At 22.1% G+C, this 26919-nt stretch overlaps 9 protein-coding genes across 9 annotated transcripts; 5 read left to right on the forward strand and 4 right to left on the reverse strand. All coding sequences in view use genetic code 6, as the record gives it.

Annotated features, from left to right (window-relative positions):
• Window positions 1–676: 676 nt before the first annotated feature.
• Window positions 677–3113, reverse strand: TTHERM_00780620 (diacylglycerol kinase; the record flags this gene model as incomplete). Its single annotated transcript, XM_001026218.2, has 8 exons — window positions 677–1170; window positions 1215–1314; window positions 1383–1679; window positions 1741–1871; window positions 1947–2096; window positions 2154–2292; window positions 2345–2529; window positions 2609–3113. The coding sequence occupies 8 exons, from the start codon at window positions 3111–3113 to the stop codon at window positions 677–679; spliced, it is 2001 nt and encodes a 666-aa protein (XP_001026218.2).
• Window positions 3114–3536: 423 nt separating this feature from the next.
• Window positions 3537–6491, forward strand: TTHERM_00780610 (hypothetical protein; the record flags this gene model as incomplete). Its single annotated transcript, XM_001026217.3, has 1 exon — window positions 3537–6491. One exon carries the CDS (start codon window positions 3537–3539, stop codon window positions 6489–6491), a length of 2955 nt encoding a protein of 984 aa, XP_001026217.1.
• A 939-nt stretch (window positions 6492–7430) lies between these two features.
• Window positions 7431–9634, forward strand: TTHERM_00780600 (hypothetical protein; the record flags this gene model as incomplete). The annotated part of the gene is made up of 8 exons (XM_001026216.3): window positions 7431–7666; window positions 7848–8262; window positions 8371–8532; window positions 8588–8764; window positions 8822–8998; window positions 9057–9161; window positions 9225–9381; window positions 9468–9634. The coding sequence occupies 8 exons, from the start codon at window positions 7431–7433 to the stop codon at window positions 9632–9634; spliced, it is 1596 nt and encodes a 531-aa protein (XP_001026216.3).
• A 790-nt stretch (window positions 9635–10424) lies between these two features.
• Window positions 10425–14175, forward strand: TTHERM_00780590 (D-alanyl-D-alanine carboxypeptidase family protein; the record flags this gene model as incomplete). The annotated part of the gene is made up of 6 exons (XM_001026215.2): window positions 10425–10948; window positions 11066–11229; window positions 11289–11511; window positions 11571–11797; window positions 11859–13001; window positions 13082–14175. The coding sequence occupies 6 exons, from the start codon at window positions 10425–10427 to the stop codon at window positions 14173–14175; spliced, it is 3375 nt and encodes a 1124-aa protein (XP_001026215.2).
• Window positions 14176–15581: 1406 nt separating this feature from the next.
• Window positions 15582–16355, reverse strand: TTHERM_00780580 (amine-terminal domain cyclin; the record flags this gene model as incomplete). Its single annotated transcript, XM_001026214.3, has 1 exon — window positions 15582–16355. One exon carries the CDS (start codon window positions 16353–16355, stop codon window positions 15582–15584), a length of 774 nt encoding a protein of 257 aa, XP_001026214.1.
• Window positions 16356–17899: 1544 nt separating this feature from the next.
• TTHERM_00780570 (ankyrin repeat protein) lies at window positions 17900–19578 on the reverse strand (the record flags this gene model as incomplete). Its single annotated transcript, XM_001026213.3, has 5 exons — window positions 19219–19578; window positions 19047–19154; window positions 18664–18762; window positions 18067–18612; window positions 17900–18013 (listed from the first exon to the last, which is right to left on the reverse strand). Exons 1-5 carry the CDS (start codon window positions 19357–19359, stop codon window positions 17900–17902), a joined length of 1008 nt encoding a protein of 335 aa, XP_001026213.3. The 5' UTR covers window positions 19360–19578.
• Window positions 19579–20404: 826 nt separating this feature from the next.
• TTHERM_00780560 (hypothetical protein) lies at window positions 20405–22343 on the forward strand (the record flags this gene model as incomplete). The annotated part of the gene is made up of 2 exons (XM_001026212.3): window positions 20405–22188; window positions 22244–22343. 2 exons carry the CDS (start codon window positions 20405–20407, stop codon window positions 22341–22343), a joined length of 1884 nt encoding a protein of 627 aa, XP_001026212.3.
• An 815-nt stretch (window positions 22344–23158) lies between these two features.
• Window positions 23159–24607, forward strand: TTHERM_00780550 (transmembrane protein, putative; the record flags this gene model as incomplete). The annotated part of the gene is made up of 5 exons (XM_001026211.4): window positions 23159–23325; window positions 23605–23680; window positions 23903–24013; window positions 24094–24213; window positions 24275–24607. The coding sequence occupies exons 1-5, from the start codon at window positions 23222–23224 to the stop codon at window positions 24605–24607; spliced, it is 744 nt and encodes a 247-aa protein (XP_001026211.3). The 5' UTR covers window positions 23159–23221.
• A 246-nt stretch (window positions 24608–24853) lies between these two features.
• Window positions 24854–26601, reverse strand: TTHERM_00780540 (transmembrane protein, putative; the record flags this gene model as incomplete). Its single annotated transcript, XM_001026210.2, has 2 exons — window positions 24854–25053; window positions 25236–26601. The coding sequence occupies 2 exons, from the start codon at window positions 26599–26601 to the stop codon at window positions 24854–24856; spliced, it is 1566 nt and encodes a 521-aa protein (XP_001026210.2).
• Window positions 26602–26919: the final 318 nt, after the last annotated feature.

The following is a 26919-nucleotide window of genomic DNA, read 5'->3' on the forward strand; positions in this document are numbered from 1 at the left end:
TATAAATCCGTAAGTAAAGAATAAAAAGAATAAATTCATTTATAAAATCAAAAACTATTACTTATCTATAATTTTTGATGAACATTCAGTACAAAATTTATTTATTTAATTATGCTTTCACTGATTTAATTCAAGCAAAATATTACAAATCAATCATTAAGATATTTCTAAATATACAAAATAAAAATATAAATTAGTTTGTTATTTATCTAATCGATAAGATCTATTCTGTCTGTCTTGATAATTTACTAAAAAACTTTATTAAAATTAATTTTTTCAAGTACAAGATTTTTATTTTATTTATCATAGTTCCTATTATTCGATTTTCAATATGATTTATTCAGTGAAGTTATAAATCCGTAAGTATAGAATAAAAAGAATAAATTCATTTATAAAATCAAAAACTATTACTTATCTATAATTTTTGATGAACATTCAGTACAAAATTTATTTATTGAATTATGCTTTCACTGATTTAATTCAAGTAAAATATTACAAATCAATCATTAAGATATTTCTAAATATACAAAATAAAAATATAAATTAGTTTGTTATTTATCTAATCAATAAGATCTATTCTATCTGTCTTGATAAATTAATAAAAACTTTAATAAAATTAATTTTTTTAAGTACTTGATTTTTATTTTTATTTATCAGAGTTCCTATTATTCGATTTTCAATATGAATTTCCTTATGTATTGATAAGTACTTGAATTTTCCCATTAGGAAGCTATTTGTTTTATTTTATTTTAACTGAAAGTGGACTATCTACTTAGTAGTACTCTCCATCTATCTGAAAGTACGTTGTAATTGGATTTTATTTATTTTCACCTTACATTTTTTTAAATTTTAAAACAAAAGGTCCTTTACCTTATGCTACTCGAGATGCTTATCCACTTATAAACCTTTCATTAGCCAAGCTAATTGCTGATGTAAAAGATACAAATTCAACCATACCATCTCCAAAGTCTTACTTTTAAAATTAATCTTAAACTTTATTATGGTCAAACTTCTCCAAACCTACCTACCCTTTACTGCTTGTCCATATTTTGTTTGTTCCTCCAGCATAAGAGTTTATATTTAGAATAAGTAAGCAAGCAGGATTTCCTTTCAAAATATTATTATTCTTTTTATCTTCAATTTTTTTTTGCTAAGACTCCCTAAGTTATTCTATAAAATGATTAGTCAAAACAAAAATAAATAGTACTATTTACATGCTTATTATGCAGTTAATGCCATCGAAGCGCTTCTTGTATTAAAAATAACTTGCTTATTAGAAAAATTATCTTCTATTGAAATGTCTAATTCCGATATCTATTTATTGTTTTTTATTTTAGGCATATTGATTTTTTTTTTTTTTCAAATATGAATTTTAATTTCACCTTATCTTAACTAACATCTTCTTCATGAAGCTCTTCTAACGCATCAACTACCTAAGATATTTTAGAAGTCCTTAAAAATGTTTTTTTGAATCCTTCCCAACAATAAACACACTTATTGCCTATTTAAGAAGTTGTTCTATTCTTATCAAAACCGATTCCTATTCTTGCATCAATTCCTATGCTAAAATAATTTGACATAGGTTTTTTCATAATTTTCAAAATATCTCCATTACTATCCTTCATTTATTTTTTTACAGCCTTTCCATTTTCTTTCTCTATTCTTTTAAATGATCCATTCTTTATATATGAATATAATTTCTATATTATTAGTAAAAAAATAAAGAAAAAGTATATATACCTCACCTGCTTTGAATTTAATTTCCCAAATATCAAAAGGTGCTACTTTCGCTTTAATCCATTTTCTGACCATTTCCTTAAGCCCTTTGAGATTTTTACCGATATAGTCATCAGGTACGCCTCCTCCCCAACCTATAATAAATTAATTAAGTATATTAAAATAGAAGCTTACATCAAAATCAGTATTTTTAAATTCATCTTTCTTACCTAAAACTCTAGAGAAATCATTTCCTGTACCAAAAGGCACAATTCCAATAGGAATACTACTTAAATCCATTTTCTTATTCAACATTTCTTAAATAACCCACATAACAGTACCATCGCCTCCTCCTACAATTACTCTAATATTTTACCTTCCTATAAATATTAATCAAAAAATTATGGTGAACTAATAACTTTAACTAACTTAAATACCACTATCTTATTTATGTTTAAGTAATGTGAATCCCCTTTCTTTATTTTCTCCATTTTTTAAATCATAAAAAAAAACTTCAACTTATTAATTTTCTTTATCACCTTTATTCATTTCTAAAACAAAATTTATTCTTTCAGCCTAATTATTTTAAAATTTCAAGTTAAAAATGCTTATATAGTTAGCACAGTACCTATATTTTTATAAAATTTGCTGCTTAGTTGCCTCCACTAGTAGAGTTAACAAATAAGAAAAATGTAAAATTTGGGTCAAACAGATTCTCATCATAGTTATGAACTAACTATTCCTTCATACCCTTTCTTTCTAAATTAGATGTATCTCTATTTACGATTTCTATGTCATCCTAAATATCTATGTCTTTAAATATTTTATAATTATATTAATCATCAACACAAAAATTTCTTAACTATAGGTATTCGAATAAATAAAAAATTACTTTTAGATTAGTTATCTTAAGTAAAAAATGGGTTAACACTTATATTCTACTAAAAGTGTTATTAATGTTAATTAGGTTATGTATCTAAAGTTCTTGTAGTATGAATCGTTTAATATGGAACCTCTGAACCTATATTTTAATTTTTTGATTCAAGTTCTATTACATTTGTTAATTTTGCTTTTAAATCACTTTAGAATGTTTAGTCTTGATCCATTTTAATGTCTTATTCAACAATTTTAATTAATTTTTGCAAAAAAAAAAAAAATTTTGTATAAACTTAATTCTTTACAGATACCAACAACAAATTATTAAAATAAATCAAATATAAAAAAGAAATTTTTGACCTTATGACATTCTGTGTTAATAAAGTTAAAAATATTTAAGCAAAATTGATAAATAAATATATGTCATATGTTTACATAAATATTCTTAATATGCTAATTATATTTTTTTAAATTTTTAAAATAATAACTACTTTGATTAATAACATACTCTTATTTAACATTATAAATATTATCTAATATAATTTCTCTTATTGTAAATAATTAAACAATTTTGTGACAAAACTCAATATATTTCAGTTAAAAATTCTTTTAATACTTCATTTTAATATTAATAATATAATATTTGTAAATATATTTTAGACTATTTAAATAATTTTAATGATCAATATCAGAAGATTTATTTGAGAAGTCTGATTATTTTAAAATAATTTACTCCACTTAATTAGCATTTAATGTAGTTAAGTCTTAAATAAATAGAATTAGAAATTTTTGAAAAAATCAAACAAATTATTAATTAAATTTATAAACAATATTCAAAATTAGTCTATAAAGCAATATAGGAGTAGTCATTTTTTAAAATACCAAAGATAAAATAAAATAAAAGTTGAATTGATTTTTGATATCTGAAATTACTTACTTAAAAAATGGACTTAGAAAGCTAAGTAGGCCCAGAAGATTTAGCAAGGAGCCTTATTAGAGAGTTTTTTTTAAAATTAGGGTATAAAAACTCATTAGATATATTTGAAAAAGAGGATAAAAGACCTAGGGTAAAAATGACCAAGCTTGATTTAATTAAGTTTCTCTCAATGGAGAGACTAATCAAAAATAATAAACAAAAAATTCAACCATAATAGACCATGCTTGAAATCTTAACTGATTATTTATTTTCGAAATTCAAGGGAAGATAAACAAATGGAGGATTAAGTGGTGATAAAACCAATACAAATTTAGATGAAGGGTAATCTGTTTATAGTTAAAATATTAAAAATTAAGAATATTAAGACAGTCTTTATGGTTCTTAAACTAATATAACAAATAAAATATCAAATGCAACAGGATTTAATATTCATAGGCCTCTAAGTGATAATAACTATTCTAATAATGTTTCCACTGGAAATTCAAATATAAGTAACGGCAGTAATAATATTGGAGTAAATTCATATTTAAGCTAAAAAAATAATGGACATATTTCTGGATTTAGCTCCCATATTAGCAACAGTACAAATAATAGTAATAGCTAACCACATTCATCAAATTAATCATGGATTACACAAAATACTTTAAACAATCCCTAATCTATAACTGCAGAGCAATCCAGACCTCCTAAATCAGCTGGCTAGTAAACTCAAAATCCAAATAATATCAAAGGAGCATAATAATAGCAAGGTATTAAGCCCACATAATAACTAAAAGATTTCTCACAAGAAAAAGAAAGTGATTATTTATCTTATTTAGAAGACCAAAGTAAAAAAAGTAGCAACAATAGTAGCGGGTTAAATATTGGAACTCCTTAACAAGTTGTTGTAAATTCTGCAAACGCAAATAAAGACACAGCTTCTCCCTTCATAGACTAAAATTTAGCAAAAAATTTTAACTAGCCAAATATTAATAATGATGATGGAGAGTTTAAATTCGAATCCAGAAGAGGTAACATGAAAAAAATTGCAAGGCCTCCTTCCAGTGATAAAAGGAATTTACAGTAAAGTGAATAAATAACTTCTATCAGAACAAGTATCAACGGATAGTTAGATACAAATGTTACAAATAGTAATGTAACAACCACTAAAAACCAGAATTCTGAGTTCTTTAACAATTTTAATGAATTGATAAATTAAGGTAGTATCTAAAATAATAAGTTAGATTTTAATGATCCCTTATTTGGAGAAGTTACAAATTAATCTCAGTTACTTCATCAAATGCCAAACAAAATCAGTAGTAATAACAATAATAATGACTCGAACGAAAACGCTGAGTTAAAAAGACCTGTGTCACGTTAAAATAAGTCAAATGTAAATGAATAGTTTTAATCATCTAATTAAGCTTCATCTAATGTAGAGGAATCAAACAACTCTAAGCAATTCAATTTTTTCAATAAAAAGAAAAAATAGGAAGATCCATCTTAGGAAAATAATAAATAATCTTCTTAAAGTGCTATGAATTAAATACATGAGGAAGATGATTTTGATAAGATGTTAGGAGCTAATTAAGCAATTACTTCAATTAAACATATTGAGAATCCAAAGAAAAAAAAAGGAATATTTGATGAGGATGATGACGACTTAGATTTCTCATAAAATTAAAAAAGTAGAAGAAAAGCAAGTCAGTAGGATACAAAAGAATAAATAGGATCTGACTTAAATGATACTGAACATGCAAAAATTAACTTCTTTGAACCAGGAAAAGTTAATTTTGATTTCTAGCCTCCTAAGATAAACTTTTCTAAAACTGCAGGGATATAGACTTTTTCTAAGAAAAATATTTAGAGCCTAAGTGGAATTGAAGTTCAGGATATAAAAAGACTTCTTTTTAATCAGTCATAAAATAAATTTCTTCCAGCTTCATGGTCATAAGGATTTATTTTGAATGAAAATGATGATTGTTTTTATGGCCTTTTCTAAAAGGAAGGTGGTCCTTGTGGAGTCATTGCCTGCGTTTAAGCTTTCTATTTAAAATATTTATTTTTTGTCTATCCAACAACATCACAAACAGCAGGGAGAAATTTATAAGATTTCAAAAATAAGATAATAAAAGAAAACTGCTTAGTCGCTGCCTTAGCAGAAATATTATTTAACTGCAGAGGAGATGATGGAGTTATCCGCTTTGCAATTATTTAAAATTAATCAGGTGCTAACAGTTCTTCATAATCTGCCCCTATAGATTGCTGTGGATATATTTCAACAAAGGTTTAAACTATAGAGTAAGCATATGAAGCATTACATGCTTATAAATCAGACTACATTGGATAGCACAATTAAGGCGTCACAACTTTTCTTTATAGTGTTATATTAACAAAAGGAATCAAAGCTATTTAAGAAGAAATGGATAGCTCTGAAAATGCACTAATAGGGCATCATGGTCATTGTTCATAAGAATAAGTTAATTTATTCTTGACAGGTAAAGCACGTTCGAATTGTTTTGATGGAGAAAAAGTATTAGATGGTGATTACAAACTTAAAGGAATAGACAGCCGCTCTTAATTTGGTTTTCTTACAATATTTGAGCATCTTAAGTATATTGAGGTAGGTTCCTATTTAAAAACTCCCCTTTTTCCCATATGGATAATTTGTAAAGAGTATCATTACTCAGTAATTTTTGCAAAAGATTTTAGAGCTAATGAAAAAGCTTAACAACCACACTTTGATTTAGTATACTACGATGAATTGTATAATCCATAAGATAGAATTATTTTAACCGTTACATAGAAAAAATATGCAAAATCAAATTATATTTCTTCACAATCTTCAGACTAACAACACTTCTTATTTAACAAAAAAAATGACGAAGATGATGATATGATTCCTGTAATTGAGCTTGTAATGCGTACAAAATGGGGTAAAGAGATAAAAGTTGATTGGAATGGTACATAACCTATATTATGAAAATAAAAAAATAAAAGAATTCTTTATGCTTCTAAAATAATATAAAGAATAATTAAAATAATTTATAAATAAATTTTGCTTTTGATGATTCATTTAAAAATAAACTAAAAACAAATATTATGTGAAATAATTTATTTTATTTGGTTGAGTTAGTGAAAAAATTATTATTTTTAGTTTTATAAATAATTAATTAGTTAATATTATAAAAATGAATATTTTTTGTGTTTAAAAAGTGATAATTTAACAACTTGCTTAATTTTAATGCAAATTAAAATAATTTATTTCTTAATTTATAATTTTTTATTTTAAATTTAAATAATTTTATTTTAGATACATATTATTGGTATTTATTTCTTTTTTTATTTAAAGATTAATTACAATAAGGTTTGTTATCTCTTAAGTTATATCATGAAAATGATTAAATTAAATAGTTATTTACATTTCTCTAAAATAAAATACATAATTGTTAAAATAATTTTTAATTAGATTTCGCTTATGAGGATAGATAAAATTACCAAAAGATATTAATGAAATAATTCATTTTAATTAAATAATTAATAGATTAGCTAATAACCTATCTCATCAATATTAATATAAAATAAAGTAAAATAATTTATTTATTAATTTATCATTTTCGATTTAAAAATGAAAAATTCTATTTTTTAATACAAATCATTTGTACATATTTTATTTATTTATTTATTTTGTTTATTAATTATCAGTTTAAATGAATAAAGATTTAATTCTATTATCTATTACACTAAAATATTGCTTTATTTTAAAGAATTAATTATTTTAAATATTTTTCCGAAATTAATGAAAAACAAAAAGATACATACAAATTTTTATAATTTATTTCAGCTACAACTTTTTTGATAAATTTATTAATTATTTATAAGGCAATTAGTTAGGCGAAAAAATATAAATATCTTCAATAAAATGTCAAAGAAATAGCAGGCAGATATTTTGTAGCCTAAAAAAGTAACAAATCTCAAAGATTTAATGAACGTAGGCTATTTTGAGTATGCTTAAAAGGGAGATTCAATATATACTTTAGTGCCATATGTTACAAATAAATAGCTACATAATTATACTAAAATACTCGAAAAAAACAAAGATCCCTAAAATGTTTCTGAGCAAAAATAAAAAATAAAAAACGATATTAAAAGGGAAATGTAAAGAAATCATTTATTTTATTTTCACTTTAGTTAAAGGGTTATAATTTTGTATTTAAGGATGGATTATGAAAGCTAAAACATAATTTTTTAGCTTTAAATCATTTATTTTTTTACATTTTAAAGATTATGCAGAATAAATAAGCTGAAAAATTTATGCATTTTATATAATTCAAATTAGAGAAAATTTACGTAAAGAAATTGGAGGATGCTATGATGTCTTAAAGAATCTTGGTTCATTTTAAGTAGTTAAAACAGAAAGATTTGATTTACCTGACAATATTAAAGCAAAAGATGTAATTACATCTATGCTGATTCGTAAGCAAGAAATATCAGTAACTAGGAAGATGTTTTAGGATGGTTTATAATCAATTAGAGAATGTCTAGAATAGCAAGAAAATACAATTAAATAGTAGCAAAAGTATAAGCAGTCATTTTACATATCTTAAAGTTCCTAAGTATCTTCTTATAAGCCTTTCCCTTATAAAAAAATTGATAATTAGATTTATATAAACTTCTACAACATACCTATCTTTAATGATAACCAAATCGCTCCTTTAAATATATCCCCTTATTTACTATTCATCCCTCTTCAAGTAAGATTTTTTTTAAATCCTTCATCATTATTGAGAGAAATATAATTAATAACTTTTAAATAAATATAAATGAATAAAATATTTAAAATTTCTCAATAAAATTATTAGTATAAAAATGATTAAATAACTGCTAAGTTAGCTGACGTTTACAGAACAACTCCTGATATATTTGAAAAGCAGTTGATAATAAAGGTTGTTAAAAATAATACTCTAGGTCAAGATCCAGAAAAACTTGGGCCAACAATCTAATAAATATCGTTTTTATTTAAAGTAATGAATTAAATCTTTTTAACATAAATAACCATAAAACTTTAAAAATAAATAGCCTTAATTAAGTGAAGAGGATGGGGATGAAGACGATGAATCTCAGATATAAAAGATATATTAACTAAGATACAGAGTATATGAAAGGGTTATTTTTAACAAGTTAATAAATATTTGTAACAAATTCGTCCCTAAATAATTATATATCTACGACACATCAGTCTATCCAAACTTATCTGTATAATTAATTACTTCTAAATTTTTTTCTTATTAATAAACAATTAAAATACTTTAGATATTTATTGATGACAGCTATACTCTAAAATTTGAGTTGAAAAAGCTGAGCTAGGAAGAAAAACGATTCTATGATAAGAAAAATTCATACATGTCAAGAAAACAACAAGAGGAAAATATAGCAAACTAAATTTCTTATAGCACTACAAGATCTCCTTATACACTAAATTTATATAGTGTAAATAAATATTTAGATTTAAAAAATAATATTATAATCACTAATTACTATCAAATAGAATTTGTTTAATTATATGACAAAGATGCCATCACATCGCTCATTGATAAAATATATAATTGAAATTAAGATAACAATTGCTTAGAAATTGTTCCTTTATTAACCTGTAAATAAATAGATTCCAAATAAAATTATTACAACTTTAACATTTAAATTTTTAAAAATCTAGAGATTTCAAATAAATGTCATAAGAAACTAAAATGAAGAAGTTGTTTATATTGGTGCTCATATTAATAGAACTTCTTCTAAATCGAATTAGGAATAGCAGTATGATACTTAACTTAAAATTACTCCTTTTACTACAGAATTTTAGCAATTAAATAAATGTAAAATTTTCTTTGAATATTCATTTTAAAATTATTAAATTTGATTCCTTAAAATAAATATCTGAATAACTTTTTATCAAATTTAGTGAGCTATACTTTTTCAAATTCTTTAAGCGAAATTCCAAGATTCTGCAAAGAAATGTTATTTGTCTCAGATACTGGTATAATATCTCAGAGAAACCAACTCAGAAATTGGGAATTAGCTTAAATGAATCTATAATAATAGATGATGCCAGCATAAACTCCTTAATGATTAATTCAATTTAATTTGAAATATTTAAATTATTTATTTATTTATTTGTTGCATTTAATAAAAAATAAATGTTAATCTTTTGAATATTAATTAACCATTTCATGTTTCTCATAAAATAAGTATATTTAATTTAATGTCTAAAAACAATTAATATTAACCAATATAAAAAAATGTAAGTTTTATGAAATATTAATATTATCCACAAACTATTTATTTTAAATAATTACTTAACTCACTTGATTAACTCAATTAATAAAAGTAATGGTAAATGTGTGATCACTTTTCTTATTAAATTTGTATTTTGATAAAATTCAAAGGCTAATCAATTTGATGCATTTAGATATTTGAAAGATTTTATTAGCTTTTAATTTTAATGGTTTTTATTAGTTTAAAATGTAAGGAGCTCAAGCAGCATTTAAGCTAAAAGATAGCAGTTTAACACCTTTAATATATATCAAAGAAAAAAAAAGATAAATAGCAAAATTTATTAAATATTTGTATTATTTCTTGAAAATTAGTGTTTTATAAGAATAAATCTCTGTATTTAAGAATAATAATTACCTCATAAAATATTAATTAGTTAATTGATTAGTGACTATTATTTTACAATATTATTAAAAACTTAATTAATTTAGTATAATAAATATAAGATAAACTAAATAATTTAGCAAAATATTCAATACTTTTAAAGGGAGCCTTAAGAGTTAGTTAACAAAGTATTAGATTTAGCGATCTATTATTGTTTGAAATACTTAATTTCTATTGTTGCTTTTGATATTAAAATACTATAATGAATAACTAACAGAAAAGATCTGTCATTGATTGCTAGTAGCATATATTAAATCCTAAATATTAAAATGGTAGAAGAAATTTATCATCTCAGAATTCTCAAAGCACTAAATCTTAGCAAGAAGAAAAAATATAGCCAAGAAAGGCTTAAGAAAATCCAATTTTTAGAGTGACCTTAAAAGACGACTATAAATTGAATGAGATTTAATAGGATATTTGCAGCCCTTACTTTGATAATTAAGCACAAATTAAAAATAAAAAGAATGGATCACTATCTTCTTACAGAGCAAGTTAGTCTTAATAATAGTTAAATAGCAAAACATTTTACAATTGGATGAGCAATTCTTACACAAACTTTGATAATCTAGAGCCTTCAAATAATTTTGAATAACTGAAATAATAAAATTAAATTAACTAAGATACTGTTTCATACAAGTAGGTATCTACTGGCTCTTGTCACAAAGTGATTAAATTTTAGAGCTTAAATAACATAGAGTCCTAAAATACAAACAAATCAAATAGTTAGTAATTATTTTAATTAATTTCGCAATTAAATTTAATTTTATGATCAGTAGATTGATTTTTAATTAAAATTTATATAATAAATTTATAATCGGTAATTTGTTCATTAAATTATTCAAGCACCTAAGACAATTTTAGTCTACTAAGTAATAAAGGCAGGTATATTGTTCATTAAAAAGTAAAAAAATCTACGGAATCTTCTTCTGAGTTACCCTCAACATTTTTTACAACTCCATAATACAAAACTTCCAAAACTTCTTTTAATTCTCTTTAAAATTTAATAAGTAAATTATTTTTACTGATTATTTAATTCAAATAAAATAATGTTTAAATTTAATATAAGTGGATAAATCAGATTAAGAACAAAAGCCAGGAATTTTTTATGCTTCAAACTCTTTCGGAAACTAAAATAATATGTACAAAGTTAACATGAAAAATGATAAAATATTTGCTTAATTTGTGCCGTGCTTTACTTTTTCATCTTAAAATAAGCACAGATAAGCCTCATAAGCACAAGCATAATAAAATTTAACAGGAATTTAATAAAAATCTTAAACTTCTATTGGGTAAATTTATTATTTAAATAGAAAAATAAATAAAAAAATAAAATTGTTTATATTTTAAGGTAATCAAGGTCTTCTTAAAACATATAAGAATAAAAAGAAGAAAATAAGCCTAACATCTTTAAAAGCTCTTAAAACTTAGATTATGAATAGCAAAAAAAAAACATTTTATTTTAATAAAATAAAATCTAGTATAAATTTGATCTCTTAAACAATTTATTTACTAAAAGCACCCTTATTTAAGGAAAAAGTTTAAATAACGATTTGAAAAAATTTAACCAAACAAATGGTATACATTCATTTTCTTATTCTTTACACCTTAAAAATAAATAAATTTTTGATAACAAAAGGTTTCTAAAATAGAAAATAATTAGACACAAAGTAAAGTAATTTATTTAGAAACTCAAGCTAATAAGAACAAATAGACTCTTTTCAAGTACCTTAATTAAGTAGTCTTCAAAGTGATATAGAAAAGACATAGATAATCCTCAATAATATACCTGATAAAAATGGACTTTTATCTACAGCTACACCTACAGAGCAACCTGACTCTTCACTAAGCTAGGATGAAATACTCTTAAAATAAAGCAATGCTTTCAATAGCAAAGAAATAAATTTTATAGATAGAGTAAAAAGCACTGAGAATGACTAAAATCAAAAGAGCTAGCTTTAATCTTTAGAAGAAAATAAAATATTTAATAGGTATGATTGGACTATTTAAAACAATTAAAATAAGCTTATAAATCAAAATATTCAGCAGAAAGTTGATTCAGAAAATTAAAATTAAAAACTTTAAAGATAAAAACCTTTTAATAGGCATGGGTCGTTATAATTTTTAGATGAACAAGAAAATAGCACATAGTTTAATAAGCAAGGTAAAAGCTATAATGTTTCATCATATACAAAATTACCATCTTAGTGTAAGATAGGGAACTTAAATAAATAAAATATCAATTAAAATAATTAATTTAAGTCAGCCTAAGATATCTAACCCTAAAAAGAAGATTTCTAGGTTGATGAAAAAAAAATGATGGAAGATTATAGACAGTACTTATTAAGAAAAAAATTAGATATTAAATCTAAATGTGTTGCTGTTTATGATTTGGATAAAAAAGAGTTTGTTTTAAGAATAAAAGGGTAAAAACTAAGCTAAATAGCTTCTATAACCAAAATTATGACTTGTTACATTGTCTGCGATTTGCTTAACAAATATGATTTCAAAAGAAATGATGAAATTAAACTTACTTTAAAAAAGGATTAAATTATTACTGTAAGCAAAATAGCCTCTAAAATGATTGGTACATCTGCACTACTTAGGCATGGTGACTAATTAACACTATGGGATTTGCTTCATGGACTTATGCTTCCAAGTGGAAATGATGCTGCTTTTGCAATATCTGAGCATGTAGGCTCGTTGATATATGAAAGTAGTCCAATTTTTTAACAAAAAAAGTATTAAAACCCTAAATTAGTTTCTTGTAACCCCAAAGCAGGTAAATTTAAAAACTTATTAAGAAGTTTTACATTTCAATGGATTTTAAGTAATTTTTATTTATGAAATTTTAAAATCAAGGTTAAAAGGAGTTCATTAAAGTTATGAATCAGTATGCACAAAAGCTAAAACTATAAAAAACATTTTATTAAAATCCTCATGGCTTAACTAATTCAAAAAACAAATCTTGTGCAGATGATATTTGTATCCTTATATCGCATGCTATGAAAAACTAATATTTCAGAGAAATAGTAAAGACTATAGAATATACAGCTAAAATTTCTAATTCTAGGAAAGGTTCTAGAGAATAAACATGGGAAAACACAAACAAATTATTGAAGAGTTCGTGCTATTGTATAGGAGTAAAAACAGGAATTACGCCTGCAGCAGGTGCATGCTTGTCATCCTGCTTTTCAATAAATAACAGAAATTTTGTTATTGTTATACTAAATACTTTAACTTTAGAAATGAGATTTACTGAAACAATTTAAATATTTAAGTTTTTGGTTGATATTTATTAGTTGGATAAGTAATCATCAAACATTTTAAAAGAAGGTTTTGACTATCAGCCAGATTAAGCTAACATCATAGAAAATAAATATACTAAAAATGGAAGATAAATTACAAGCTCTAGTAATTTTCAATCAAACAATGATTTAGAATTAAAAGATGAAAGCGATAGTTAAGATGATTTTTAAGACGAAGATGAAGAAGATGAAGAAAATTCTGATCAAGAAGATGATTCTTAAAAAGTTAGTGCTAATAGTTTTTCAAAAAGAATTAAAAATAAAGATAATGAAAGTGATTCAGAGGAGCAATTAAGTATTAATGATATTTCCGAAATAAAATAAAATATAGATAGGAAAAGTATAAAATCTAATAATTATTCTTCTAATTCTATAAAATCAGGTGAAAATTTAATTGATAATAATTAAAAATAAGCATAAAAATAGTAAATATTTACTGACGACGATGTTATTAACAAAAAGATTTTAAAAAACCATAAAAATAGTGAAACAGAACAAAATAACGAATTCAATAACCTGATAAGATAAAATATTACTTCATAGCAAAGCTAAATTTAAAATTCATTTGACCAATAGGAAAGAAATCAAGAATTAGTTAGACATTCTAGGAGTAAAAAGTTATCAAAAATCCAAGAAGAAGAAAATTGATTTGTTTTGATAAATTAAATATTTAATTATATTTAATTAATTTTACAAAATAAATTTTAAATAAAATTTTATTTAAAATATATTTGTAAATTTTTATGAAACTATATATATTTATTTATCTTTATTTTTTTTTAAATTATTTTTTATCTTGAAGTTTATCAATAAATTTTAGACCTCATCTAAACACACGTATCAGCAAACATATATGCTAAATTAAATTTAATTTGAAGAAAGAAAATCTATAAGATAAAATAAATTAAATATTTAATATGTGTGTTAATTTTATAAAGAACTCAATCTAGTTGAAGTGATTACATAAATTTTAGATATCATAAATAATAATATAATTACGAAATAAATCAAATTCGATTTAAGGAAGAAAAACGATAAGATCAAATAAATTAAGTATTTAATTAAATTTAAATTTACAAGATATATTTTAAATAAAATTTTATTTAAAATATGGTTGTTATTTTTTTTAATTAACTCAATTTATTTTTTTGATTGTCATACATATTGAAATATTAAATAAATTGTATTCTTATAAACATACTTAATTATGTACAAACAATTTATATAGATAAATACTAATCAAAATTATTAGGAAAAAATATGTCAATATATATATGTAATTTGAAAATATTGGCTATTTTATTCAATTTATTTTTAAAATTGTTGAATTAGTTTTAATTTTAAAATAATTAAAGAATTTTATATTAATTTATATGAATTTAAAAATGAATTCAGAAGTTTTCTTAAGTATTTTTAAACTTTTAAATCATAATTTAAATTTATTAAGTAATATTGCAGAAAATAATAAATTTTTAAAAATATTTTTCAAAAATAAAAAGTCTAACTAATTATTATTATAAATATTTTTTCTTTTTTCATTTATGAAAAAGCTTTAACTTTAATTAATTAAGTAAGTTTTTAATTAGAAAAGCAAAAATTGTTTATATTTTATAAAAAAATTAAATAGAAATATAAATTATTTACATTTTATTTATTAAAAAATATTAAAAAAATTTATTTTATTTTATCTTCAAAAAAAAATAAGAAAAAAAACTAATTTTTTAAGTGAGATTATGATATTTTTGAATAGCCTAGATTTCTTAAAATCAATTAACTTTATTAAATTAATAATAGTTGATTAAGTTTATAAATCGCTTAATTTAGAGTTATTTATGGATAATAAATAAAATATGTATCAAATTAAATCTGATATATTGTAAATTTTATTTGATTTTTAATTGTATCTATAAAATGTCACAAAAAAAGCTGTATAATATAATCAAAAATAGATTCTAAAACAATAATAAGTCACAAATAAAAAGATTTTATCAATAAAAAATTACGAGGATATAGATTTAATATATAATAAGTGAATTGATAAGCTTAAACTAAACTCATACATTAAGAGAGGCATTAGGTCTTTTGGTTTGCTTCTCGTTATAAGTGAGAGAATTCTTTTATGCTTTTTCTTTTTCTTTGTTTTACATTTATTAAGATCTTGATTCGAGTTCCTTTTCTTGATCAACATCAAGAGGGGTTAAGGGGAATTCAGATTCGTTTTTAAAGAGGGCTCTTAATTCAAAGTAGTATTTAGCATAAAGAGCACTTTTTACAGTGACATTGTATTAGAGTAATTCAAGGAACTTTTGTTCTAAAGCATTGATTTCTTCAGTAACGAAGAAAGGATAGATGAAAGCAAAGTCAGCATTTGATAAGTACTTGTCATCCCATACTTTTTGTGCTACTAATAAAGAGCAAAGGATAAGAGGACGCCAGTTTGTTGGATAAAGAGGCAAACCTGTGAATGCAATCAATCTATTAATGTAAACTAAACAGATAATGCAGCATTCAGGAGAGAATTTGGCACATTCATAAAGAGCTTTCATAAATTCATAAATGTTATCTACAGATGGAGTTTCACGAAGCAAGGCACGACGAGCTTCATCGAACTCTTCTGGTTTTTCTTCAATATATTTTTCTTCAGAGAAGAAATGAAGGTCAGAACCTTTAGGAACTTCTTTTCCTGATTAGAAATCTTCGTGCATTTAAGAGTGAAGAATAGTAGCTACTGCCTAAATAATAGATTTCACATTTGGAGATGAAATCGTATGACGGATAAACAAAGTATTTGAAGTACTAAACTTTTGCTATTATGGAGCTTTTTGCATTGCTAAATTACGTTTTCTTTTTTTTACCCTATTTTGGAAATTTATTAATAAGTAAATGAGTTTATATTTATTATTATTATTTTTTGATAAATTTTCCTGCTTTTGTGCTGTTGAAGGCTATAAGTTTTTTAAAATAAAATATAAAGAAAAAATAGCATATTTTATTTTTCTTTTTGTGGATCTCAATAGATGTGCATGAATTATTTAATTATAACTAATTTAAGGCTAATTTACGCATTTTTAAATTATATATTCTTCTTTTTATATCATATTTACGAATTAAAATGGCTGGCTGAATTTTTATATTTCTTTTTTTGTTTTAAACTTTCCAATCATGTTCTGCATTAAATAAAATAAAATATAATTCAAAAAGTTTTATGGAGTTATCATCTATTCAAATGTGAAAAATAATCATTATAATAATCATTTGTCATCATAAATCTTGTAGTCCGTAGAATAAAAAATCGATATTCTTTTTAGTTTTTTATTAAAATACAATAGAAAAATTAAGATTTAAACCTAAATTGTACTTAAATAATCCAAATCAATTGAATAAATATTTATAATAAATAATTAGGTAGATCAATTTATTTTTTTTGTTTTTTAATTCAAGCTTTTACTTATTTAAATAGTAATTAAAGATAGCTCATCATCAATGAATTAATCTAGCAATTATAATTAAAGGATTTTATTTATTTGCTTATCTTTTAGATTTGGTTGATCAATTTAAACAATATTTAGTGAATGTAAATTGATATTAAAAATATTTTCAATTTTAAAGTTTTTGTAATAAAATATTTTTTTTTTGTTTACCTAAAAGCATTTGCACACTTTATATTATGAGTAAAATACCTTAAAATAAAATCATTAAAGAAAATTAGCTTGATTAATTTTGAAATTTAATATTTTTACTTTTTTAGAAGAATCTCAAGTTAATTTTTTTATTAGCTTAATTTAATTTTGCAATATTTTGTTAATAACATCTTATTTTTTCATTTTAAGTTTTTCCTATTTAATCTTTATGAATTAATATTCTATTATTTTTTTTTTGAGAACTATTAGAATAATTTTTACAAAGTTTAAACTTGAGAAGAAATTATAAAAAATAAATATATATTTATACAGGAAAACCAAAAAGAGTAATTTATTTAATATATAAATAAATAATTTGAAATATTTATAATTTAGTAGTTATATATAATTTAATTTTTGACCTCAGTTTAATTTAACTTATCTATTTATAGATGAGTTTGTTGTTTTAATAAACTTATTTTAATATTAATTAATGTATTTATTTATTTCTTTACTTAATTTTTTGCTTAGTTAATTAGTTTTTATTTATCATTTTGAGAAAATATTTGTATTATTAATTACTTTTATATGTTTTTATATTTAAAAATAATTGTAGCACCAGTCATCTAAAACACTTATTAAAATAAAATTTCAGTTATTTTTATTTTTTTTAATTGAATTATGTTAAGTTAACAAGAAAGATTGAAAAAAAGAAAGAAAACCAACCAGCCATGAAATGTTAATTTATTTTGTCAAATATTTGTTAAAGATTCATTAGTAAACTTTCTTATCCTAGACTAAAAGTAGTTTATATTTATTTATTTTTGCTCGTCTTATATATCTGATTCTTCCATATTTTTCTTTATCTAAATAATAAATATATGCTGAGATAAAAAAATATGTGAAAAAATGTACTTACTTATATTTATTTAGAAGAGGTTTAATTTTTGTTTGTTTACATTTTATAATTCTCTATAGTATCTGTTTCATCTTTTTATTCTTCTAAATCAACATCTTCTCCTTTATTTTTTTTATTATCGCTAATTAATTACTCAAGTTTTGGTTATTATTACTAGTAGTTTAAGTTTTATTAAGAACCAAAATAGCTGAATACGGCTATATCTTCATTGTATTAATTAGCAGCAGATTAAAATGATAAAATATTTTAATCTTTAATTTATCCTTACTACGAATGTAAATTAGAATTGATAAACTAGTCATCTTCATCCATAATTTAATTATCAACCTTTGCACCAGAAAAATTTTCAATTTTTATTTTGCTCATAAAATCTTGTGGGACTGTTGTAGACCCTCTTTCCATATCCAATTCTTATTTTAACTTTTATATGTAAGGACTGATAGAATTAAATTGAGATTCATTAGTCAAAGTTTTTTAAAGGTCAAGCAAAGTTTTAATTTAATTTTCTCTAGGAGCATTCATCGTTTAAACAGGTATTTATTATACCTAAAAAAAACATTTATTTATATAAATATAGTATTTTAAAATTTTATTTACGATGTTTAAAGACTGAGAATCCGCCCCATGTTCCATTAATAGTTGTATACAACCTTTGGCCTATGTAAAAAATGCCAAATGCAAAGGTGTTTCTTGATTCTTTTAATTTAATAATAAAATTATTAATATGTTATTTTTTTACTATTGTAAATATTTGTTTGGTCAATCAAAAATAATAATAAGAACTTATATTTAATTTCATTGAGTAGTATTGTTAATGAAGTAAGGATAGTATAGATTAAAATTTTAATCAAGAATTGTTTATACAATTTGATTAAGATTTACTCTACTAAATTACTAAACTGTTAATATTATAGTTTTCAGCTTATACCTTAAAAAGCTTAAGCTTTAATGGTAAATTTAATAATTATAAATTTATATACTTTATCTTTAGAATTAACGAGCTCTGCAGCTTTAGGATTTTGCAATATGAACTTCATTACATTGGTTGATTTATACCATGCTGCTAAGTGAAGTATATTCCAACCATACTTTTGTAAATAAATTATATCATAAATTATTAGTTTATCTAAAGCAATAAATAGTAAAATTTACATCTGTATATTCCATATCAAAGTATTTTTCTAGATCTTAAATCATTTTTAATCTTTACAGGTCTTCATTTTGCACACAAATATAAATCACTTTCATTTATTTTAATATTAAGTTATTTTGTTTAGATTTATTATTTTTCATAGAATTGTGTTTATTTTTATAATTCCTAAGAGTTTCTTGTATAAATGTAGACACTGAAGTGTTCTCTACCACAATTAAAAAACGTTTAATTAATTTATAACCGATTTAGCTTTTACTCTTATCTTAAAACAAGATAGCTCTTACTAATATTACACCTTACTTCTTATTTAAAAATAACTCTACACTTTCTCTTTAGCTTAAAATTATACTTAAAATAATGATTAAGGTAATTAATTATTAATAAATTAAATTAGTATTTGATGTTTAATACAGTAGGAATAGTGATTTATTTTAATTTACTATGAAAGAACATAGATTTATTAAATTTTTTGTATCCAACAATAAATTAATCGCAGTATTTTTCTAAAAATACGTTAACTTAAACAAAAAATTATCAAGCTATTTTCACTACTCTTTAAAAGATTCAAATGAAAAAAAATTTTCTCTAAATTTATAAAAAAAAAACAAAATATTTTGTTATCAATGGTTGCCTCTCCCTTACTCCCTTACTCACTCACTCATTCAATTATTAATTTATTTATCTATTTTTTATTTTTTTTTTAATTCAAAAAACAATAAAATAAATATTTTGAAGTTGATTGATTCTATAAAAATATTTAACCTTTTAATTTTATTTTTCTTATTTTTTATTAATTTTTGAGTATGAAAATTAGTAATAAGTAATCATAAAATTTTAAAAATAACACTCAGTTTTCTATTTCATATGATAAAATATTTTTGACTGCTAAAAAAGGGATAAATTTTTAGTTTACAAAAATCAATTACATATTTTTTATAATTAATTTTTGCATTAATTATTTACTATTTTTGTAAATTAAACACTCTAATTTACATTATTAATAAGTTATTGGTAATTAGATTAAATCTAGTTAAAATACAATTTTTGGAGTCTGTTATTAATTATTCAATTACATTTGAAGCAAGCATCAACGATATACATTATTACACAAAAAGATCGAAAATATAAAAAAGATAACCCAAAAATTTATATTAGAATAAAATATACCATTTAAATTGATATCTTATGGAATAGCTTTTTGCAACGTTCTATCCTAAAACACGAAAGATAGAGCCAACAATTCCTAGATCTCAAAGATACATCATTTCTGCATAAAAAAAGGCATAAACTGCTAATAGATCAAAACGACATTAGTCCTTTTCTGCTAACAGACAAAACACATAAACTAGTTCTAATTACTAAGGATAGTTAACTTACTTTGCTTAAAATTAGAATAAAATGCATAGTTAAACGAATTTCGAAGATTATATTTTAAATAAATATGAAAAATAGAAAAGTGAATAAAAATATATTCATCCATTTGTATAAAAAAAACTCTAAATGAGAGATATAAATCATGCAATTGAATCCTATAAAAATTTTAATGAGAATAGCAGTAGAAGCTTATAAAATGATTTGGATGAACAACAAAATTCCTCTTTTTTTGGGGTATAACCTAAGACTTCTAAGCAGCATATATCAAGGGAAAAGTTAAAAATCATAGTAGATCAATAAGAAAGATAAAATACTTCACCTAAATAAAAAGATTAATCTAAGGTAATCAATAACTATCAATCGTATGGTTATTAATTACCCCGCTATACCGAATTAGATGAAGAAAACAATTATTCTTCTTATTTAAGCAAAAACTCAGCTTAATAAAAAGAAAACATTAGATAATAGAGCATTTAAAATAATTTTAATAATATTCAACAAAATCATAGTTAGCATCATCGTTCTGAAAATAAACCAAAATCACCAAATTAAAAAACTAAAAATACTGAAAGAGATACTAGTCAAAGTAAAAATGAAAATCTTGATGATAGTTTCGAAGACTTTTATATCACATTACCACTCTAATAAGACATAAATTATCAAGCCAATAATGAATATAGTAAAGTTTGTTAAATAGTTAAAGACTAAGAAAATAAGTAGCTTGTTATTCAATCATCTCCGATTAAAAAGTAATATGAGAATTTCGAAGAATACTATGACAATTAAAAAAATAAAGAGATAAAAAAAAGTAAACAATATCCATTTTTCATCACAAAAATTAATATATTAGATTAACCTAACATTTATGATGTGCTTTCAGATAAAAAAATAAGTAATTAAACAGAGCCTAGGGAAAATACAGAAATTAAGCAGCCAAACTATTTTAAAGGCTTTATCAAACATGATATTCATTATATACAATCTAAAAATCTAAGAGCAGCTTTATCAGCAGCTTCAAAAAAAAGATAGAATACCTCATAATCTTCTAAGAGAAGAGATAATAGCTACTAGTAAATCACATAAACAACAGACTAAATTAGTTAGCCATAGTATATAAATACATAAATTTCAGAAAAATACCAAAACGAAGCAGAAAATAATTAAATTTTCCAAAAAGTAAAGAGATTTGAGAAAGAATTTAGGAAAAATACTCAAACATATTATAGAGACAAAATAGGATACAGTGATATAAAATCAGGAGGTGATTTTAATATAATGTATGAGAATTTTCAAGGTTAAACTGCTCATAATAGTTTTATTAAGAAAGCAAGAAACTTTAGGATTACTAAAAGCTCATAGGGTTAAAGAAATGATAGTGAAGAAAAATTAGAGGGTATGAATCTCCTTGAAAGATTAAATTGCTATAATAATGATAGAGCTAATAAATATAATTTATTGATGTAAAATTAAGTAAATATGAAACAAAATTTAGGAATTAGAAATCATTCATCTTAGTAAAACTAGAAATAAAATGATAGCTTTTCAAAGGCTTCTGGAACTCCACTTTCTTAAATTTAACATTCACCTTCAAAATAGTAAAATTTTAATTCATATTTGAAATATTTAAAATAAAATAAAATAAAATAAAAGGAAAAATAGATTAAAAACTTAAGATTAATCAACTGAATTCAATTAATGTCTTACAGTATAAAAATATCTAAAAAGAGTAAAAACACCAAATATGTAATGAATTATTATCAGTATTATTTTACTTTGAATAATTTAGAAGATAAAAAAATTTTTGTAAAACTTTTTAATTTTAGTTTAATCTAAAAATAAATTAAAAATTAACATATAACTTTGTAAATTAAAATAAAATTTTAACCTATTACCAATTAATTGATGTATCAAAAAATAATTTATTTAAGTATTAAAAAAAATTTATAAAATTAAATAAATATTTTTAAAAAAGTATATTTTATATTGTTAATTGAGATTTATAATACACAAATTAGGCATGATTATATATTTTCAAAAATTACATAATTTATATAGTTTATAGAAAATATTTTTTATGATTATATCAAGATATTTTATTTATTCAATGATAATCATTTTCATTGTAAAATTCAATTATCTTACAGTAGTTGAAGTAGATAAAGTTATTAATGTTTGAAATATGAAATATTGTAAAAGTAAAAATTTTAGTTGAATGTATCTGTCTGTCTGTCTTGTTTTAAATAGATTTATAAATAGAGATAGAATAAAAAATATGTAAAGCAATTAATTCTTGGTTGTCTTGATCAAAAATCAAGGGAAAAAAGAAGTGACAGATAAATAAATAGATAGAAATAAACTAAATAAATAAATAAGTATCGAGTGGAATCATAACAATTATAAAAGATAGATAGCCTAATTCTTCGAATATATGAACACAACTCACTCAATATATAGTAAGACAATTTAAAGCTAATTAACTAATTAATTAAATGAAATTTCTTAATAAGATTAATAAGGGAAAGAATCAAAATAAAATAAAAATAATATTAAAGCATAGATAATCCAAATAAATAAATTAAAAAATAAAAGAAATTAATAATTAACATTTACAATTAGGTAAAATAAAAAATGAGAAATTCAACCATTTTTACCATTATTGCTTTGTTTTGCTCTTTGAGTTTATTCTGTGCTAAGGAACAAGCTATGCCCTTTGCATTCCATTCTAAGAATATGTAAATATTTTAATTGATAATGTTTTAAGCATTCAAATTTTACTAATGTTATAGTGCAAAATCATTATTTTTTCAATAGGGATGTAATATTTAAATGGTTAAAAATGCGATTTAAAATAAAATATATAAGCAATAAAAATAGCAATAAACTTAAATTTAGTTTAAACATCACTCTCAAATGATGAACTTAATAATATGCTAAGAATTTCTTCAATATTACTTTATAAATAGTCTGCTTGTTTTCTAGTTTTTACAAATATTTTGAATAATTAATTATAGGCCTTTCAGTTTTGAGGATTTGTACTCAACTAAGGAATAAATTCTTGATAAGTTTTCAGCTAGCATCGCTACTTAGGTATTCAATTTATATAAAAATTAAACAAAATATAAAATGACATTTATAATTCAGAATTATTTATAAAATAAAAAACTAAAATCTTAGGTAAACAAGAATTAAATATCAAAAAAAAAAACTATTAAAATAAATGGTTGAAAAAAAGATAAAAATTACTTTTTCTTATGATAGAAAATTATTTTTGGAAAGTTATATAATAGATTTTTATAATTTTATTAATAGAAATTAGAAAGTGGTGTCAAAGCTATTGTTATTAATATCTAAACTCCTTCATCTTTAGCTGGAACAATTGATAAAATTAAAGAATATGCTAAATATTTACCTTAATTTACTGTAAATTACTTAATACTTAATAAATCAATTTTATAAAGATTTTAAGCAAACACTAATAATTTATTTGTTTTTAAATATAGAATTTAATTTAGAACTACTTCAGAAATTAGATTGTTTATGATTCAATCAGTTTCGTCTAAGAGATATAGAATAGCTTAGAAAAGTTGAACATTCAAGTCACAATTAATTCTGAAGTTAAGGTAATTAGTTTAATTATACTTCTTGCATGCAATTTTTTGTAAAATATTATTTTTAAAAAAGCCCAATCAAGTTGCTATTGAACAAATTGACGTTAAATTAGAAGATCTTGCCTAATTGGAACAAATAGTTAAGAAATCCATAGATTAAGAGGATGCTTCTGTTTTCATTATTTTCACTCAAAACTCTAGCAGCAAAGTCACAAGAGTCTTATAGCAAGCTGATGATAATAATGGTCCATCCATGGTTTAAATTCCTAACTAAACATTATTTGGCTTAATCTTAGTTTTCATTTTATTCATTCCCGTTCTTTGGATCGGTATTTCTTGTTTATATGGCATCGAATCTCCTGAAAAGTTTGCTACTCAAAACCTTGTTGTTGGTAGAGAATATTGATATAAGAAATAAATTTTCTTTAAAAAGATCTAATTGAATAGATTAATTGCTTGCATATAAAAAATATATGTATTTATCATTATCAATTTGTATTTTTTATTTTTCTTTTTGATTAACAAACACATCTTAATTTAACTAATTATTGAACTAATTTAATATATATAAAATAATTTTTTCTCTATAAATTGATGGCTTTCAATAAATAATCGAATATGTCAACTCAAGATTATGATTTAAATGATAGAATCAATTAGATTTTTTTAACAAAAATTGTTTCACAGTTAATTACTAATTTTTTTAAATATTCTCTATACACTTTTGATATTCACTTAAGCTCATTAAGTCATTTCGTAGCATTGAGTCGAAGGGATATTTCTAAAATTCTATCTCTTACTAGTTCTATTCGTTTGTGTCACTTTGGTCTTAACCATCAAATTAAATTACTTCTAATTTTTTATTTCACATAAATTTTAATTAAGTGAATTATAAAAATTTTTAAACTAAAAAAATTAAAGATTTTCATTTAAAAATGAATATTTTAATTGAAAAACTTAAATGAAATTCCATAATTTAATTTATATCTAAGATAATTTTAAAAATAATTTAACAAATTTAAAATTGAATTTACTTGCAAGCAATGCATTTAAAGAGTTTTTATTTTTTTATCCATTTTAATTTTCATCATAATCATCATCCTTTTGCTATTATAATTCTTGAGAATCGTTTTCAGATTCTTATATTTCTTGATATCTTTTTTAATCATCAAAATTAATTTTATTAAACTTTTAGCTTTAAGAATGTGGTTTTTTTATAATTTGTTATTAAGTATTATCATTTTCATCATTATCATTCGAGTCCGAATCAAAATACGAGTTGACAGGATTTTTTCTTAATTACCTAACTTTATTTTAGAATAAATCTTTGGCTTTCTATAATTTTTCATTGTGATCTTATTTAAAGAAAAATTCGCTTAGCTCTTTTTAATTAAATGAATTTTATCCTTCTAAGTAAATTTACTCCGAATTGATACTTTATTTTTCTATCAAGCTGTTAGATTGATCGTTTAGGATATTTTTAATTGTGTTTGGAAATACTTCAAGGACATATTCTAATTAATTAACTGTTTTCATATTGTTAGTAAAAGGTAGCTACTTTACCCATTTTATCCTCTATGTTAAAGTTAAATCAGTGTCTTATTTTAATTTTTTTATTAATAAATTGAAATTCTTTTGACTGAATCTATTAAAATAGCTAATATCTTCAATATATTCAGATAAAAACTTCTCATCTCTACCTAATATTTATGAGAGTTATTTAATTTTTTTGATAAAAGTATCATTTTGATGGCTTGCAAAATGGAGTATTATAGTTAGCTCTTCAAAAATTGTTAAATATTCATATAAATTGTATTCTTATTTCTGAGTTCCCTCTAAAATTTATTTGATTTTACTTAATCCTTATTAATCTTTAAGAATATTATATGTGTGTACATTTTATTGTATCGGAAATCCCATTTCTAAATCATTTTCATCAGATGAATGATCATATGATTTTTTTTTAACATTTTTAAGTGATTTATAAGGCACGCTCTTTTTGAGCTCTTCTTTAATATTCATTCTTACAATTTATAGATGTTGGATGTATAATAAAAACTAATTAATTAACTGCTACTCAAGTTATCTTCGAAAAAATTATGTTTGTAAAAGTAAAAAATTAATACCTCCAAATAATGATAATTTAAAAATATAAGAATTTCTATTAAATTTAAAATTATCAATAAAAAAATTAGCAGATTTTTATTTATTTTTACAAAAAATTATAATTTTTACATGAATAAAAAAATAAATAAATAAATTGTTAAGTAATGAAATCAAGACTTTAATTTAAAATTATTATAATTCAATTTATTAGAAATGTTATGAAAAATAACACAAAAAAAGAAAGTATTATTTAAAAAAATAAACATTTCCTTTTTATTATGCTATGATTATCATTAAATCAAATCAAATCATGAGTTGCCAAATCAGCTTAACTAATGCGATAGAATAATACTAACAAGCAAAATAGTTTAGTACATGTATCAATTACTAAAAAAGTGGGATTAATAATACTCAAATTCAGAAACTTCAGCAAGCTGAAGAAATAAAGGAAGATAGGAGTTTTATTTTGCTGATTGATTTATTGATTCATTTGCTTACTTACTTACAGATTCTGATATTTGAAACTAAGCTTAACAGTCTTTATATATTTATAATATTCATGTGATAAAAATCGATAATAATATCATTCATGCGTATACTTGATAAGATGAT

Source organism: Tetrahymena thermophila, assembly GCF_000189635.1.
Source record: "Tetrahymena thermophila SB210 genomic scaffold scf_8254043, whole genome shotgun sequence".
NCBI classification, from domain to species: Eukaryota; Ciliophora; class Oligohymenophorea; order Hymenostomatida; family Tetrahymenidae; genus Tetrahymena; species Tetrahymena thermophila.